This window comes from Melozone crissalis, unplaced genomic scaffold, assembly GCF_028551555.1.
Source record: "Melozone crissalis strain CALT ecotype California unplaced genomic scaffold, PUWL_Pcris_2 ptg000027l_1, whole genome shotgun sequence".
Lineage (NCBI taxonomy): Eukaryota > Metazoa > Chordata > Aves > Passeriformes > Passerellidae > Melozone > Melozone crissalis.
This window is the reverse complement of record NW_026535805.1, coordinates 15703738-15720200: the sequence shown is the minus strand read 5'-3', so window position 1 is coordinate 15720200 and position 16463 is coordinate 15703738. Positions and strand designations below refer to the sequence as shown.

Below are 16463 nucleotides of genomic sequence, written 5' to 3'. Positions count from 1 at the left end.
CTGGCATGCAGTGAAAAATCAGGAGAGACAGAGATAAATTAAGTTGGAAAAAAATAAAAAGGTTTCTCAATTCTGGTATTGATAGATCAGATATGACCTTAAATGAGAAATTCCAACAGAATGCAAAGCCTGAATTCTGTAGGCTTTCAGAGCAAATTTCACCCACGAAGTATCTGACTTTTCTCCAGGAATTATGAACACAATTATTCCAGTAGTTTTTCCTCTATGTAATAATTTAGCATGGATATAAGTGGTTGAATACTTGTCAAAATGTTTCATGTCTCAAATAAAAATGCTAAAATTCTTGAGGTAAGTAGAGATTCCAGATTTCAGGATTCTGCCTTCCTTAGAAATGATCACTAATGCAGAAATGTAAAGGAATGGAGAAACATGTCATTACTAAGAATCCATGAATCTTAAATAATTGCTCATCAGGGATTAATACCAAGTCCACATTTAATGAAATTTAATCATGCATCTTAAATCTTATATTCGTGTGAACAAAATGAGTAATTGAAGGCTTGTGGATCTTGTGAGCCTAGTGCAGTATTTGTTGTTTCCTGCATTTCCTGACATAGAAATGAATTTTATGGACTACAGCTAAAAGCTCTTCCTTTAGAAGATCAAAACAGAGTAACAATCTTTTTCTTCAGAGTACCATCCATCTTCCTTTTTAAGGGCAGCTTAAATGAGAAAATTTAGTACTGTGGCCACTGTTTCTTGCACTTGCTTTGTGCTTGTAACCACTTTGTTTTGCTGTGAGAAAGGGAAGAGACAAATACAATTGAGGTAACAATGTCTGCAAATTTAGATTTTGATTTACTAACAAGCTCCTTAATGTTCAGATTTCAGCTATCTTGACAGGTATATTCAGAGGGGATGAAATTCACATGCAGACAGCCCCAGGCTTATGCACCATATAAATCCTCTCTAAGCCTTTAAAATGTGTTTTAAGTGGGTCTAATTGATGTACAGGACCTGTACTGGCCCTTATACACATGGGAGAATTGCTTCCAGTTTTTAGGCTTGAAATAATTAACTATTGTACTTTCCTTTTATTGTTTTTGATCAGATTTCATTTCCCTAGTAAACTGCTTTCATGTTGCCTTTTGTTTAAAAACAAGCATAGTGGAATATTTGAGATCACGATATGTATAAATTAGATGTAAACAAAAATTAAATGTATATTGGAAAGATCAGTGCTCAATAAAAATTCAAATCAGTTATTTGAATCTGATAAGGCACTGTGTGATCTGTGCAGTATGCACATGGGGATTCTGCAGAAAATCCACTAAACACGATTATGGGAAAGTACACATTTTGTAAAGGACAGAATTCGTCACATCCCTTAACAATTCTTGAGGCATAGGTGGAGATTAGAATTACTATAGCAACTGATTATGTGTTTGCTGGTGGGTTAGTAGTTACTGGTACATTAAGCACAATATGCCATTTCTAACTAATACTTCATAATTTATAGTTATCGTACCATCAATTTTGGATCAAAATGTAGCACAACCAATTAGGTTGCATTATTAATCTAATAATGCAAAATATAGTCTTGTGTCTAGTTTGACTCTTGCCCCATTTTGTCTAGCATTTTATAGAATATTTTTTCCCTTGCAGATTAGCCAGTTTCTTAGCTACCTCCTGTTTGTTTGGAACAAGTCATATAAACACCATCAAATTTTGTTCTAAAGAGAGGACAATGACATTATATTCATCATAGGATTTTATCTTTACATATATTTTGGGCCAATGATCACAAAAGTGAAGGGCTTTTGGTTTTGAGGCATACCATTTTTGTTTGACCAAAGCTTGTGTTTCAAGGGTAAATAACCCAAATAGATTTTAGAGTGCTTTAATTAATCTTTTCAAATACATGTGTTTTTCTCAATTTACTGCAGTCTGGCCCAGTTTGCTTTGGAAATGAATCAACCTAAATATGAAATAACTCTGTGTTAGTTTTCAGTGACAGAAGCTACAACATGGCTGAAGTGATTATTAAGTGATTAATTTTAAATTCACACTGTTAATGAATTCAAATTAACCTTGAAAGTCTATAGGTAGACAAGCTGTCTCTGGTATTATGCAGAAGAATTATGTCTTCCAAGAATTGCATTTATTTCCAAACTCCTCCTGAAAATCAGTCTGCTTGCCCCCATCTTGTAAGTGCTGAAAATTTGAAGTTGTAATTTGAGAACAGTTTCAAATGGCAGTTACAATTTCTAATCAAGTGTGATAGTCTCATGTACACTAGCAAGTATAAATCTGAGCTTCAGTCAAGCACTCTTGCTCCAAAGTATGTATAAATTGTCTTTAACCTATTTAAGTTGTTGAATCTCTGTCTGTAAGGTAGAGAGGAACAGAAGAGGTGAGTGTATGCGCTCTGGCATGGAGACAAAACAAGGCATTCCTGCACTCTAACCCAGTAATCTCTCAATTTATGGCTTCTCTGTTGAGGGGAAGATAGCCTTGTTCAGTGATTGTTTTCTGATGTAAGTATTTCTCCACACGAAATTGGCTTGAACTATTATGTCTTGTGTGTTGTATAATATTGTATGATTTACTGTATGAAATTACTTGAGCTGCATTCTATCATGTAGGAATCCAAAAAAAATTGTGGCATGGGTATATTTAATCTGTCTGGGCTCATCTTTTAGGCAATCTGCATATCTGCATGCACTCATTTTAAATCTACTTATGTCATGATGGAAATACTTTTGCTACACAGTAGTATTCATGCTGTCAGTGTACATCCATGCACAGCAAAATTTCCCTCTTGGCTCATCTCTATTCATAAACAAATGTCACAAAGAAGTTAATACTCTGCAGTTTTATAGTAACTACTGTATCGTGCCTCAAACCAGCATTGGCAAAAGGTATGCATTTTGCAAAACTCATTATTAGCATTATTTGTACTTTATAGTAACTCATAAAAACTTGGAAGAACTTTTTATAGAAGGTTCAACTCTCATCAGCTGTCCCTCAGAAGGGACAATGTAAATAACTAAATATCAAGGACTCTGATAAGGTATATAATTTTTTTGGCCCAAGAAAAAGTCTGCTGAAAGCCAGTAAGAAATTAGTAGAGCCCTTTTAAAGATGTGTCTTTCATGAAAAATGGGAGTAAGTGGACCAAGAGCATTACTTGATGTACCAGCATGAGCATAGAAAGAAGGAAAATACAGATCAGAGGGGCAGCATGAAATCCTTGTTATTACAAAAGCTTGCAGTGCCGTGATGTGCATTTGCAGGGTAATTCCAGGAAACATCTCCATTTTTCTGGGAGAGAAGCTGTCACCTAGCAGAGGCCTTTTTCTGTACTCTATTAAGATACATCCGGTCCAGCATGAAGTAGAAACTGGAAGGGATACAAAAATCCTCTGAACAAATGCCATGAAAGCCAAGAGATATCTGAACCATATTTCAGACAAATCACAAATTGACAATCAAATTGTGGTACTTTGCAAAATCAGAAGGAGCCATGACATTTTATTTTTGCTTGAGGCAAGTAAATGCCATTTTAGAATTTGATGACTGCCTCCTTCTATGGATTCACATTTAATAGCAAAGACTCAGTATGTGGTTTTGCCTGTGCCTCACAAAAGGATATTGACAGATTTCTTCTCATGCCTGGCTCCTGTACGAATTTAGAAAGATGCCCTTTAGGCTGCAGAGATTAATGGACATATCATAGATCAATGGGTGCTTTCCTGAGGCTTTATGCACAGTACACCATTGCATGTCTTAACATGTAATTTGCAGTGCATAAAGAGAGTTTACTTTGAAACAGCTGTTAGTGGTCTAGCAGTTCCTTCTAAGAAGGATATTGTGCATCCAAACAAGCAGTCAGCCTACACAGGGCTTAGCACTTTGGTTATAGGTAGGTAGAGAGGACCCTGGAGTGAAAGAATATTAAAATTGTGAATAAAAATGTAATAAGAGTTGGTTAGAAGAGAAAAAAGGCAGCTTGTTAGGATAGAGAATACTGAAAGAAGAAAATATAAGGGTAAGGATAGAGAAACTATGAAAGAAAGATGCAAAAACTAGAAGAGGAAAACAGAGAAGAAAAATAGCTGGGAAGGAGGAGAAAAGGGAATTTCTTCTTACTGTTTGAAATAATGAGTCGTGAGACTGACTGGAGTTCTGCCTCAAACACAGCTGGTATATGTAACGGGAAACCAAAAGTAAATATTATGCCAGAGAGCTTTAGCCAACAAAGGGGTATAACCTGGGACATGGGATGAAATAGTGGTCCAAGACCCACAGATTGATTACCCTGACTGCTCTGCTGCACTTGCACAGCAGCTTGCTGGAGCTCTCCCCCATGTGCTGGCTAGTGTTTGAGCTAGAACTGTGAACCTGGTCTCATGGCACACAGGTCCACTACTGGGAACTGTGAGCCAAGAGTTACAGAGTCTTTCTTTAGCTCAGCAGACACCAAATAACATTTGATAGAAAAAAATAGTACTTGACAGAGTCCACATATGTTTTTTTTTCTTTTTTGCTCATTTCCCCTCCTTCATCCCCACTCATCCATAAATCGATGTGGTAATTGCCTCCATACAATCAGCTGAGAGAGAATGTGGTTGCTCACTGTTTCATAATTTTAGACTGTTACAAGCCATTTACTCATGTGCTTTAGGCATGACTGTGCAGTTGTAGCTCCTCTTTTGTGCCTGTACGGCCCTCAGTGAGTGGGGTGCAGGGTCTAAACATTTGCCAGATTGCTTCAGAGGATTCTTGTCCAAAGTGTGCTCCACCACAGTCAAGTCTCTGTCAAGTAACTCCAAAGGATTTCCTCTGCAGCTTCTAGAGCAGGTTTTGTGGTTGGTTGAGGTTTTTTGTTTTGTTTGTTTGTTTGCTTGGGGTTTGGTTTCGTTTCGTTTTGTCTGTCTGGTGGGCTCAAGGCCATAAGCTTCAGTAACATGTGCAGCCACTGCATTTGTGCTCTGGCCCAGAGAGGTGCCCACCCTTCCATGGCTCTCCTTACAAAGGGCTGGAGTTCTCATGATTGGAGAAAACATCCCTGCAACAGATCCATTATGTATTTTTATGTAGTTGACACTGAGTAGCAGAAAAGCAGCTAATTCTTTAGGAAGTGGGTTCCCGTGTATTTTGCCCTTTATTTTCAGTCTGGGAAGACTTTGTTTCTGTTTTTATACAAGAGATGTATTCAGTAGGTCCCTGAATGCATTGCACTTCAGCTTAAATTAATTGTTCATCCCTTATCTTGCTTATAGAAATATACCCTCATCATGTCAAGATGTGGACCTCTAATGACCTAATCTAGAAATTCAATCCAAAACGTCATGCTGAGGAAATTTGATGGAAAGTGCCTATTGGAGAGTATCTTTCATGCTCTCATATGTGTCTAAACAAGCCCTAAGAGTGGCTGGGCCACATAACTATAGCTAGGTACAATTTTGAAAATCCTTACAATGTTTTGGAACAACAACATATAATTACAAAATGGTGGCTTGAGATCTTCCCTTTAAAATTTTTTACCTCGTGCCTGTACTGCCAAGGTGCAAACATACCCATTAATCAAGGTGTACCACAACCCTGTCTTTCCTTGAAAAATGCTTGCTCAGTGAACATGCTACTTTCAATTACAAACAGAGTTCAAGCATGCCTTGGCCATTTGAAGTATTGCACACTGTTTTCCATGCTGTGAAAAGGCACTGTGGTGTGTTTCCTGAAAAAAAATCTCTCCTTTATATTCAGCTAGCATTTCAGGCAGCACTTTGGAGCCTGGGAGAGATTATTGCTCATGATTGCTATTCATAAAGTTCATAGCTGGTCTCCTTTTTTTTCTGTAAAGAATGCTATTTCCCCCCTCCCATTTCTTCCAGATTGTTTTATTTCCTAGGAAGCTCTGGAGCAATTTACATGCCTTTTGGGTCATGCAAGAAATTTTGTAGCCATCTGAGCAACTGGATGGAAGTTAACCTGTTCTCCAGCATGGACAGATGGTCTTGTTTGGCTGTCACATTTTAACTCTGTAGCCTACCAAGGATTTGTCATTATTTTCAGAGCTATTGCTAATATTTTGAACTCCTACAGAATCTTCCTATAGAAGTCTCGAAGCTCTTCACAAACATGATAGTATTTAGCCCTCATATTAGTCTACTGAATAAAGAGATTAGTATTGTCATTTTACAGATGGAACAGCTGAGACGTGAGGAGGAGTAAGGCTAGTTGTCTAAATGAGATATCTGACATCAGGTAATAGAGTTCTTGTTCAGACATGCTGGTAACAAGTTATGCATGAGAATGTCACTAAATTTTGCAAATGCTAATTCAGTTGCTGTTGTTGCTATTATTTTTTACAACAAGAGTTGTATCCAACACTATAGACAAACTGAAATGGCAGCTGGTGAAGCACAGGCCTGACAAATATTGAAAGGTGACAACATGGTGGGAGAAAGGGAAAAAAAAAGGAAAAGAGAGGTGACCCTGTAAGGCACATGTGGTCAAAAATGAACCTGTTAGCACTTTTGTATTACAGCAGACATCTGAGGTGATCTGAGATACTGGTGAGTACAGAGAAGACATTTTGCACTGAAGATGTCCGTGCCACCAGTTCCGTCCTTCCTTCTGCAGCTTGTGAACACCCATACACACTCACTGACTTCTCCAAGCTTTGCTGATACCAGTAGTATTTAGATGTGAGTGGCTCAGATACTGGGGGACTCGTGTCATAGCAGAGGGAATCAATTCGAGGAAGGTTATATGTGACTTACACAGAGATCCATCAGTGCTTTACATTTTCCTGTCACTCTCTGTGGATGAAGAAGAGAGACCATGCAAACCTGTAGGTCTCTGATTAAGACCAAAGTCTAAACTTGGTCTTGTACCTGCAATCTTGTATTCTCAGCTGCATGTAGAGATAGGGAAAGTGAATCATTTTTCATACCATCAACAGCTGGTCAGAGGTTCATGGCTGGAGGAGAAGGTGATGCCAAGATCTTTTTCACAAATTACAGTGTCTCTAGTGTACATTTCCCTTCAGTTTCTTGCTTCTCTTCCCATGCATGTTCTTTTTAATTAGCTTTCTTTTTGTTTCTTTGCTGCATTTCTTACCCTTCTTGTGTTTTCTGGCATTCTCCCAATGCAATCTGTATGGCTTTAAAAATAATTTTATAAATCCTTGAACTAAACTGTTGATCTTAATCTCTTACTCTCCTGGTTATGCAAGGCAGAGACAGTGTATTCCTATCTGCAGTGACAGCCCACACTGCCATCTTTATCTGTAGAGGCAGTGAATTTAGGACAAAAAAAACCCCTAACAGCTACAAGATGTTTTGAAGCTCAGCCAGGACAAAGAGACAATATATATAAAATCTTTTCCTGTTTCCCTTCCAGATTGGGCACCCTTTCTTTCCTTAACATCTCATAATATCAGAGAAGGAAAGAACATTGAAGTGGACAGTTCAAACTGAGAGAGTTAGCTTTTTAAGTGGATGAGTTAGATCAAGAGCCAAGATGAAAATTGCAGTTTATCCCATTTTTTCATTTTATTGGAGTTATCATTCAAATCTTGGCAGAGACAACATCTGGAACAATATTCATTTTAATGTGACATAAATTATCATCATAAGGATTATGGCAGAATGATCAGCAGCTAGAGAGAAATAATTTCTGAGTAGAAGGTTAGTAGAAAATAGCTAACATTTCTTGAGAATTCAGTCAATTAAGAAGTATGATTGCTTATTTGATCGCATCAGTTAAATTACTGAAACAAATAGTAATGAAACAATATGAGATGCAGATGTGATGAAAAATATTTTGAAGCATAATTTCACAGATCTAAATCCTGAAGAGTTTCCAGAGGCAGTTGTTCCACAGAAATAATAGGACATTCCTTGAGTGACAACAGAATAGATAAAAGAAACAGAAAAATAAGTTGTCAGTCTGGCACAAAAGTTTCTTAACTATGGGTACTGTGTCTACATTTTGTTTACAAAATACAGCAAGCCTGTTAAGCCTCTAAAATTATGTTTACTCCCATTTGGATTGTTAGAGCCAGACAGGTAGGCAAGACAGCCCAAACACAAGACCCAGACTCTGCATGAACCAAAAGCCATCCTAGAGCTACAGTGAAACATGGGTTTAACTTTCCCAGAGATTTTATCTTGTAGAATTGGACAAACTATTTCATTTGCCTGGGCCTCCATATCTTATGTGTGCAGAACAAAGACTGTCATGCCATGCACTTTGCTGCTTAGTAGGATGAGGTTCATACATGAGTTGTGGGCATTGGTGAAAATCTCAATACTTGGGGGATAACCAAGAGTTTTGCCAATACAAAACAATCCAAAGAGAGAGAAAGCACATTTAAATTAGGCTGTAAAAATAAACAGCCAGGATATATTTATAAAATGAGCTCTGATCAGAGGTGTTAGGTCTGCACATCTGTACTGATATCACCCCAGCTGGCTGAGAAAATGATGACCATTTTCTGGTGTTATTTGGTTAGACCAGAAGAAGTCTCTTAGGGATAATTAGTAGTTTTGCATAGTAATCACAGAAAGCAATTTCTCCTGATTTAGTTTGTAAGAGACCTCCCTGCATAAAATTTCTTCTAATAAATGTTTTGCCATTGCTGGCAAAGCATTTTTATAATGCTTTAAGAATGTGCACTAGTGGTTTCCTCCAGGAAAACCTCCCTGCTAGTGCTGAGGAGCTGATCCCAAAATCCAAGTGAGAGAGGTCAAATCCAGGAAAAAATAGTAAAGTCTGATGCCAGAATTAAACTGTTCACTGATGCTTTGATCGTCTCCATGAGACACCGTGATAGGGAGATGAAATGGACAATAAACATTCTAGGGCAGCTGGAGTATATCAGGTCTGCCACAGGTAAAGCCTTCTACTCAAAAACCAGCATGGCTGCAGAAGGTATAATGGGAGTTGTGAAGTACTGAACTGATTTAAACTTACCTGGTCATTCGTGATAGACAGGAAGTTGTTAAGAAAAAAAAGAGAGGGGGAAAGAGAAAGAAAAAACAGAAAGAATAACAGGTTAACATTATTATTATTCTAATTTAAAAATTTAATATTAACGTGAAAGCCAGACCAATATTTTTTGAAGGCTTTCACAGGGACCCCTAAATATTTTACACAGGTTAATACAGATATATTGTTCTTTAAAATTTGAAAGTTCCAACCAGACTGTTTTGAATACTCAGCATTCAAAACAGTCACCTAGTCCAGCATCAATGACACATTCCCACTTTCTCCAAAAATAATCCTCCAGGCAAAACTCTTGCACAGGTCTTGTGCTCATTAAAAAAATAAAAAATTGACCACATTATGTATAAAGCTGCTTAAGATTACTTTCTATAAATAAAGCATTTCTTCTTAAGCACTACTTTAGCCTCAAATTGCTGGATCTGGAGCAGGAATTGCTAAGTGAAATTCCATGCAGATCAGACTTTGACTTGAAGATATGTAAACTCCTAAATGAGTGTAGTCAGTTTACCTGTCTTGTGTTCCTGATGCATGTGATTTCTTTGACTATTTCGTACTTTTTAGCAGAAATAAACATTTGTCCCTAATTTTTTTCCTAAAAATATTTACTATAGTTCTTGTGTGTAGAACCCATTCAGCATCCCAGCCAAAGAACAGAAATAATATGTGAATTAGTTGACCAGTTTCACATCACTAACTAAAGAAAAAAACAAGTAACTGGACAACATAAAACCAATCCCTAGGCTTCAGTTCAGTGAGCAGCTTTAATGAATGTAGTCAAATAATGAGGAGTTCAGAAATCAAGAACAAGTCAGAGAAAGAAGAGAAGGTTGAACTTACTGGGTGCTGTATTTGTGGTGTACATTTCTGTTGTGAGGCTGATACTCTCCTCTTTATATTTTTCTTACCACCATTGCTAAAGCCCTGGAGCCTCTTTATCCCTTCTGTGTGGTTGGGACTCCTGGAACTGCTTTATGTCTTTTGTGGTGTCATACTTACTTGCACTGAAAGCTTCTGAGAACAAATTTACAGTTATGTATAGCCTCACCTTTTACATGTCATCTTAGTAAAGAGACATTATAAAATTTCCATTTCTAACCTTTATTTCAGGTTTTATAAATCCTCCTGCTTCTAATTACATCAGGCTGAAGACAGCAGTATAAATGTTAGCCCCACAGACTGATTTGCAAGGAATGGTAGACATCTATTTTAAAATATGAGTCATCAGAAAAGGCAGTGATTTTGTATAGTCTCTTTTTTTTTTTTAATACTAGGCTTTAATTCACAAGGGAGCACAAAAACTCTGACTGCTTACCTTGTAATTTGAGATCAGTTGAGTGGAATTAATGGAACCACATTATTAAGAAATAGAAGGAATCGGCTAAATTTTGTCAAGGGTTGTGGTTTTTACACTGTTCCTTACATGAAAAACAAGAGATTTAGAGCTAATACATAGAATGAAGTAAAAAAATACTTTTCTTTATAAAGCATATGAATAGTGACTGCTCTGGGGGTTAATCAAGGAAAACCTTGAGGCTGAATTACCAAGAGGAGCAGTGGATTTCCTTAGAAACAGCTACTGTTTTACATAGTACAGGCCATTTCTTTGCTGATTGAAAATTGGTATCCTTGTATTTTGGGAATGAAATGCAGGAACTGCTGCTGCTTGAAACAGTGAAGCACTGGTGCAAGCTACCTGAATACTGGGAAATAGCTTTCATTTGTGGTTCTGAATAGTTAGCTAGGTGGTGCCTTCTTTATGAAGTGTGCCAGGCACACCCCAGGATAAGGGTTGAGCCAGGATTATCTGAGAGTGTGTGCCCCCTGCAATTCCATCAGACAGGATGGATACATACAGAACAGGCACCGAGAGCTGGCCAGGGTGCTCCCTGCTGGCTTTGCTAGGCTGACACGGTCAAGGAGCCAGCATGCAGGTCGGGGTGTTGTGGCCCAGGTGAGCAGAGAGCTAGACAGGTACAGTCCTGCCCGGGGGGTGCCATGGTTGTTGTTGGGCTGTCTGTCCCCTGCTTGATGCCACTGACAGCAGGGGTACCACGGGGTCTGTCCTGGGACTTGTCCTATTTAACACCATTTTCAATGACCTGGAGGAGGCAACAGAAGGCACTTCTGTGGGGTTTGCAGGTGACACCATGCTGGGGGGGCCAGCTGACAGGCAGGAGGGCAGGCTGCAGGAACAGGCCAGCATGGATGCTCTCGGGCATAGATGGGAACAAAGCTGTGCTGCCTTATAAAACCAGAGGATGTGATACAAAATGTACAGCTCCTTCTCAGCCTCCTCCAGCTGTCTTGTTTACAGCGCAGCTTTATTTGTTAGTTGTATTTTGTTTAATCTCTCCTTGCAAGTGATCTACTGGGCATTGACCAGTGCCAAGGGCAAGGAAGCATCACTCCACAGTACTATTCTTACTTACTTCAGCTTTCAGTATGTTACTGCTTCCCTTCTTGTCCCTCAGGCCCTCATAAATCTCATAAAATCCTTTTCAGATTGAAATCCTACTCTTTCCAAGCTGCAACATGTTTTACAGCATGTATTTCTCTATAGTTATCTTAGTCTCTTGTTGACAGTCTTTAGGTATCAGTTCCTTGACTGGTAAATATCTTCCTTATTCTTAAATCTATCCACTTGCTTTTGTTCAGAGCAATGCACGGGGATAATAAGTTGGCCCACAAGTGCCTGAAATGGCTTAGTTCTTTCTGTCATGCCAGTGTTTCATAATACTGAATCCTAGGAATGTCTTGAAGAAGCCAACAGCATCTTCCCCCTTGCACATCTCCCAGAAGAGCTGCAAGCTGCCTGGATTTCTCTAGTAAACTCACTCAATGGATGTCCTTCCATAAACAGTGTTCCAGTAGTTTAATAGATTTATTCCAGAATATGAAAATAAACAGTTGTTCCAAATGCCAGTTTTAAGACTTGCAAAATGGAACTATGTACATGCATAAGATGAGAGCATAAATCAGCTCAGTAAAACAGCTTTGTAAATATTTATGAGCACAGGGCTCCTCATTTCACACATTTTACTTCTTCTCTGTCCTCATCTTAAGTTTTCACTTACTTTAGTTTATGGCTGGTAGTTTGGGCTGGGTACCTGACATTGCTGAATTGCTGCCTGTTTTCCCTGGCATTGCACATACCACAATCCTAGACCTTTAGTGACTGGAGGTGAATGCATGATCTGTAGAAAGAAACACATTTGCATGAAGGGGCATATTCTGAATTCTGATGGACCCACATTGTGTTGTGTGAAGTTTAGCAGGCACTGATGAGCTAAAGCACAGCCTGGAGTTTCCTGCTTGAGCTGCCACCCCTCATCTGGCTGCAGGTGAGGCAGGACCCACATTTCTTCTTTGTGGTGGTATCAGAATGGGGCTAGTTATTCAGAAGGGTGAGGAAAGGAAGATTAAAAAGATGGTTAATAGGATGAAGGATAAAGGTGTGGAATGACAAAGATGTGAAGCAGCTGTGAAAGAACAGTGGCAAAGGAATCAGAGCTGTCAGGACCCAGCAGAAACAGTCTAATGGGGCCTACAGAGATGGGTTATCATTTCATGCAAAAATCTTTGTCTCCCTGTCCACCTTCTCCTGTGGCCATGATCCTTCCCCAGACATCCTGGACTTTGGGTGGCACAGAGGAGAGGAAGTGCCATTTTCACTCCTTCCTTTGCAGCAGTCACAGAGGAGAGAAGAAGGGTGTAATCACACATACATTTTCTTTTCAATTTTATGAAGGTGTTCATGTGCTCGTTATTTCCATTTGTGTCCATGTTAGTGCTGGAATTTCTATTACTCTTCATCAATTCACGCCAAAATCTCTGCATTTTCTCCCTATTTCACTAGTATCAGATAGCACCATGTTGATATAATAACCAGAAACAAATTCTAAAAATAAACCTACTGATAATTTCCAAGTGTTTTTTTAACCAGACCCTTGAAGTTCCTGAGTGGTCAGTGGACTGAGATAAGTGCTATCATTTTTCTTCTCTTGTCTGCTGGCTTTTCAGCCTTTTTGAACTGCAACCCACAAGGGGGCTGAGCAGGAGGTGCTTGTGGCAATTCAGGATGGATTATTCTCATTGAGGAATTGGCTTCTGCTCTTTCATGAGAGGCTTTGGCAGATCAAAAGCTGTTGCTGCTGAGATCCTGCCAGGCATGCTTTCCATGTATTTCTGTATGTCTTCACTGAAACTGCGTGGGATCAGTGGAATAGGGGAATTTGGGTATGAAAACATTTTTCATTATGTTTACACATCCTAATTAGAGATTTATAAGGACAGCCAGATATGCTGCCATTTAAAAAATTACTTGTATTTAATTGTGTTTGCATTTTTATTAGGGAAATATAACAGAGAAAGATAACTTATTAATTTACATGCAGACTTATCAGAAGATTTCTGTACATTGTACCAATTTACATCATTTAATGTCTTAGCATGCATTTAATCATATTTATGCAAATTTAAGTGTCTTCCTGACTGCAGTGGTATCATTCATTAATAGTTATCCTGAACTCTGATGATCATAGATTTGGCATAAACCCAAAAAAATATTTTCTTCAAAAAGTAGATTTTGGAAAGCTTATTGGCAATTCTTCCTGAAGTTGTGACTCATTTTGTATTTTTAGACACTGCTCAAGCACAACTGCTGGTGTACTTGAGGAAAAGAAATGCTCTTTGATCAAGTAGGATGTTTGTCTCTGGTGAGCTGTGCTTAAGGCTTTTATTCTTTCATTTGCATAGTCTGCAGTCACTGGCATTCCCCATGGATCAATACTGGGCCATTCTTATCCAACTTGCTTATCAGTGGCATAGATAAGGCCCTCTCAGCCAGTTTGCTGATGGCACTGAACTGGGGAGTGTCATGGATCACCTGAAGGCTCTGCTGCCACTCAGCAGGATCTCAATAGGCTGGAGAATGGGCCAGAGAGAAACCTGGTGAGGTTCCACAAGGGCAAGTGCAGGGTCCTGCACATGGGGAGGAAAACCCCAAGAGCCAGCACAGACTGGGGACTGACCTACTGCAGAGAGCTCTGTGGAGAAGGACCTGGGGTTCCTGTGGATGACAAGCTGTCCATGAGCCAGCAGTGCCCTTGTGGCCAGGAGGGCCAATGGTGTCCTGGGGAGCATCAGAAAGAGTGGCCAGCAGGTTAAGGGAGATGATTCAGCCCTGGTGAGGCCACCTCTGGAATGCTGTGTCCAGTTCTGGGCTCCTCAGCACAAGGAACAAAAGGAGATATTGGAGAGGGTCCAGTGGATGCCACAAAGAGGATGAGGAGTCTGGAGCATCTCCTGTGAGGAGAGACTGCAGGAGCTGGGCCTGTTCGGTCTGGAGGAGATTCAGAGGGGATCTCATTAATGCATTTAAACCTCTCAAAGGAGGGTGCCAAGAGGATGGTGCCAGACTCTTGTCAGTGGTGCCCAGTGACAGGATGAGGAGCAACGACCATAAACTAAAACATGAGGAAGAACTTCTTTCCATTGAAATTGGCAGAGCACTGGAACAGGCCACCCATGGAATGGATTCTCCATCTGGAGACATTCAAAACCTACCTGGATGAGTTGCTTTGTTACCTGCTCTAGGTGACCCTGCCTTGATGGGAGAGTTGGACCAGATGATCTCCAACCCTAACTCTTGGTCTCTTCCAACCCTAACTATTCCATGATTCTGGTATAGTTAGTCAAAAAATAGATAAGGTCTTTTGTAAGTAACTTAAATTCCAAGTGTGTCCCTTCACTTCATGGTTCCTGATGGCCAGTTCCAGGCAAGTTGCATCCATGGCTTTCTTCAGCTCCCAAGTTGCTTCTTCAAGATATAATGATCTGCTCATCCAGAACAGGGCTGGGATGCAATCCACGTATGATGAGCCGAGGATCAGTGGAATTTAAAAATGTGGAGCAGCTGCCATGAACATTTCAAGAGCACCCTGAGAGCAATTAATGATGACACCACTCTCCATCTACTTCCTAGAAAAAAGAGAGCATCATTCTGTTTTTTTTAACAGAATTTCTGTTTCTTTGAAATTAATTAAGAACAGGAAGGTATCCTCATACTAGCAGAGACTTTGTGTAGATGAACAAGCCAAGTCTGAGATGTTTCCTTGAATGTGCAGAAACAGTTCTTTTTATGCAACAGGGAGCAGCATACAAACCCTCAGAAGCAGTGGTCATGATGTTACATACCTGTTTTCACTGCAGTCCAACTCCTTCATCTTGGACAGTCTAGGACTGGATTCCCTGATGAAGCTTCCTCTTAAAATTATGCCTCTCCAGAGACCTGAGATTGTCAAGGACCTCTGTTTGCAACACTAACTACAGTAAATGCTATTGTATTATCCAACAGTAGCAAATTAAATAATCCCACTCCCGTCACTTTCTAACAGGATAATGTTAAAGGGATTCCTCTGGGATGGAGAGTAATAATTTGCTAATTCCCCTCAGTATTTCATGCTTCTCAGTATTGCAGCTAATTTTCTCTGAGTACCTTATTAACATTCACACTGACTTTGCAGTCCCACCCTAATAGCTCTCTGCAGAGGCAGTGACTGTGAAGGTGAGAGCTGACAGTGACACATTTTCCTCCTTTTTCCTCTACAGACTGTATTATCCTGGCTTCCATCCACTGAGGGCTGTCCAGCTGATGCGAGTGGGCAAACTGCAGTACAGTCAAGGCATGGTTCCTCAGGCATTGGAAACCTTGAAACAGGTCAGGATGGTGAAATATTTTTTCTCTATCCCGCTCCCTTGCTTCCCCCAAAACTGCTGTGTGATTCCCCCTCATGCCTTTGGATGCTCCTCACCACTTCTTCCAGCGGTGGTGTTTCCCCAGGCTGTAGCTGGTGTGGTGATGAGTCACTGTTGCTCAGCACGGCATTTCAGGCACTGACATTCTCCAGCACCAGTCACAGCTAATTACAGATTGATAGCTCAGAGGTGCCTGGATGAAAAATCACTTTTAGTTCTGAAGAGATAAATTATCTCAGTGCTTCATATGTTCCTTATTCCCATAGCAAAGTGATTCTGAGAGCACTGAAAGTACAGGAACAGGAGGAGAGCTGCAGTTCCTACCCTCCTTATCCCCTATCAGGTTCTATGGTTTCAGGCTAGAAAACTTTGTCTTTAAATTGTGAGCCACACTGAAATCAACAGGCATGTCCCTTGATCCTTCGTATTTCTTGTTGTTCATCATCTTTGATCTGGTTTTGCAGCTGTGCTTTGTTAGTTACATTTCAGCTGTAAGCCATCCCTCTTGTACCTGAGCTGACTTTTATATTCATTTCCTTGTACCTCAGGCTCTTATTTGTCCTGCTGTTATATTACTGTTAGTATCATCTTAAGTATATTAAATAATCCCATTCCATGTGCAACATGTCCTCAGGATGTAGAATCTTGCCTCCATCTCAAGCCCTCAATCACTGCTGGGGTGCTTTGCTCCCCCTGGAAGATGTGCTGCCTCCAATTTCCCACAGAAA

General features: G+C 39.8%; 1 protein-coding gene across 3 annotated transcripts in view; it reads left to right on the top strand.

Annotated features, from left to right (window-relative positions):
* Nucleotides 1–16463, top strand: part of SMYD3 (SET and MYND domain containing 3) — a 378725-nt gene that overhangs the window by 356686 nt on the left and 5576 nt on the right. For 2 of the 3 annotated variants that reach the window (XM_054279937.1, XM_054279938.1), the window contains exon 11: nucleotides 15589–15697. The exons of the other annotated variant lie outside the window; for it this stretch is intronic. In XM_054279937.1, coding sequence (XP_054135912.1) covers nucleotides 15589–15697 — 109 coding nt within the window. The remainder of the gene's footprint in view (nucleotides 1–15588; nucleotides 15698–16463) is intronic. 3 annotated transcript variants of the gene reach the window in all.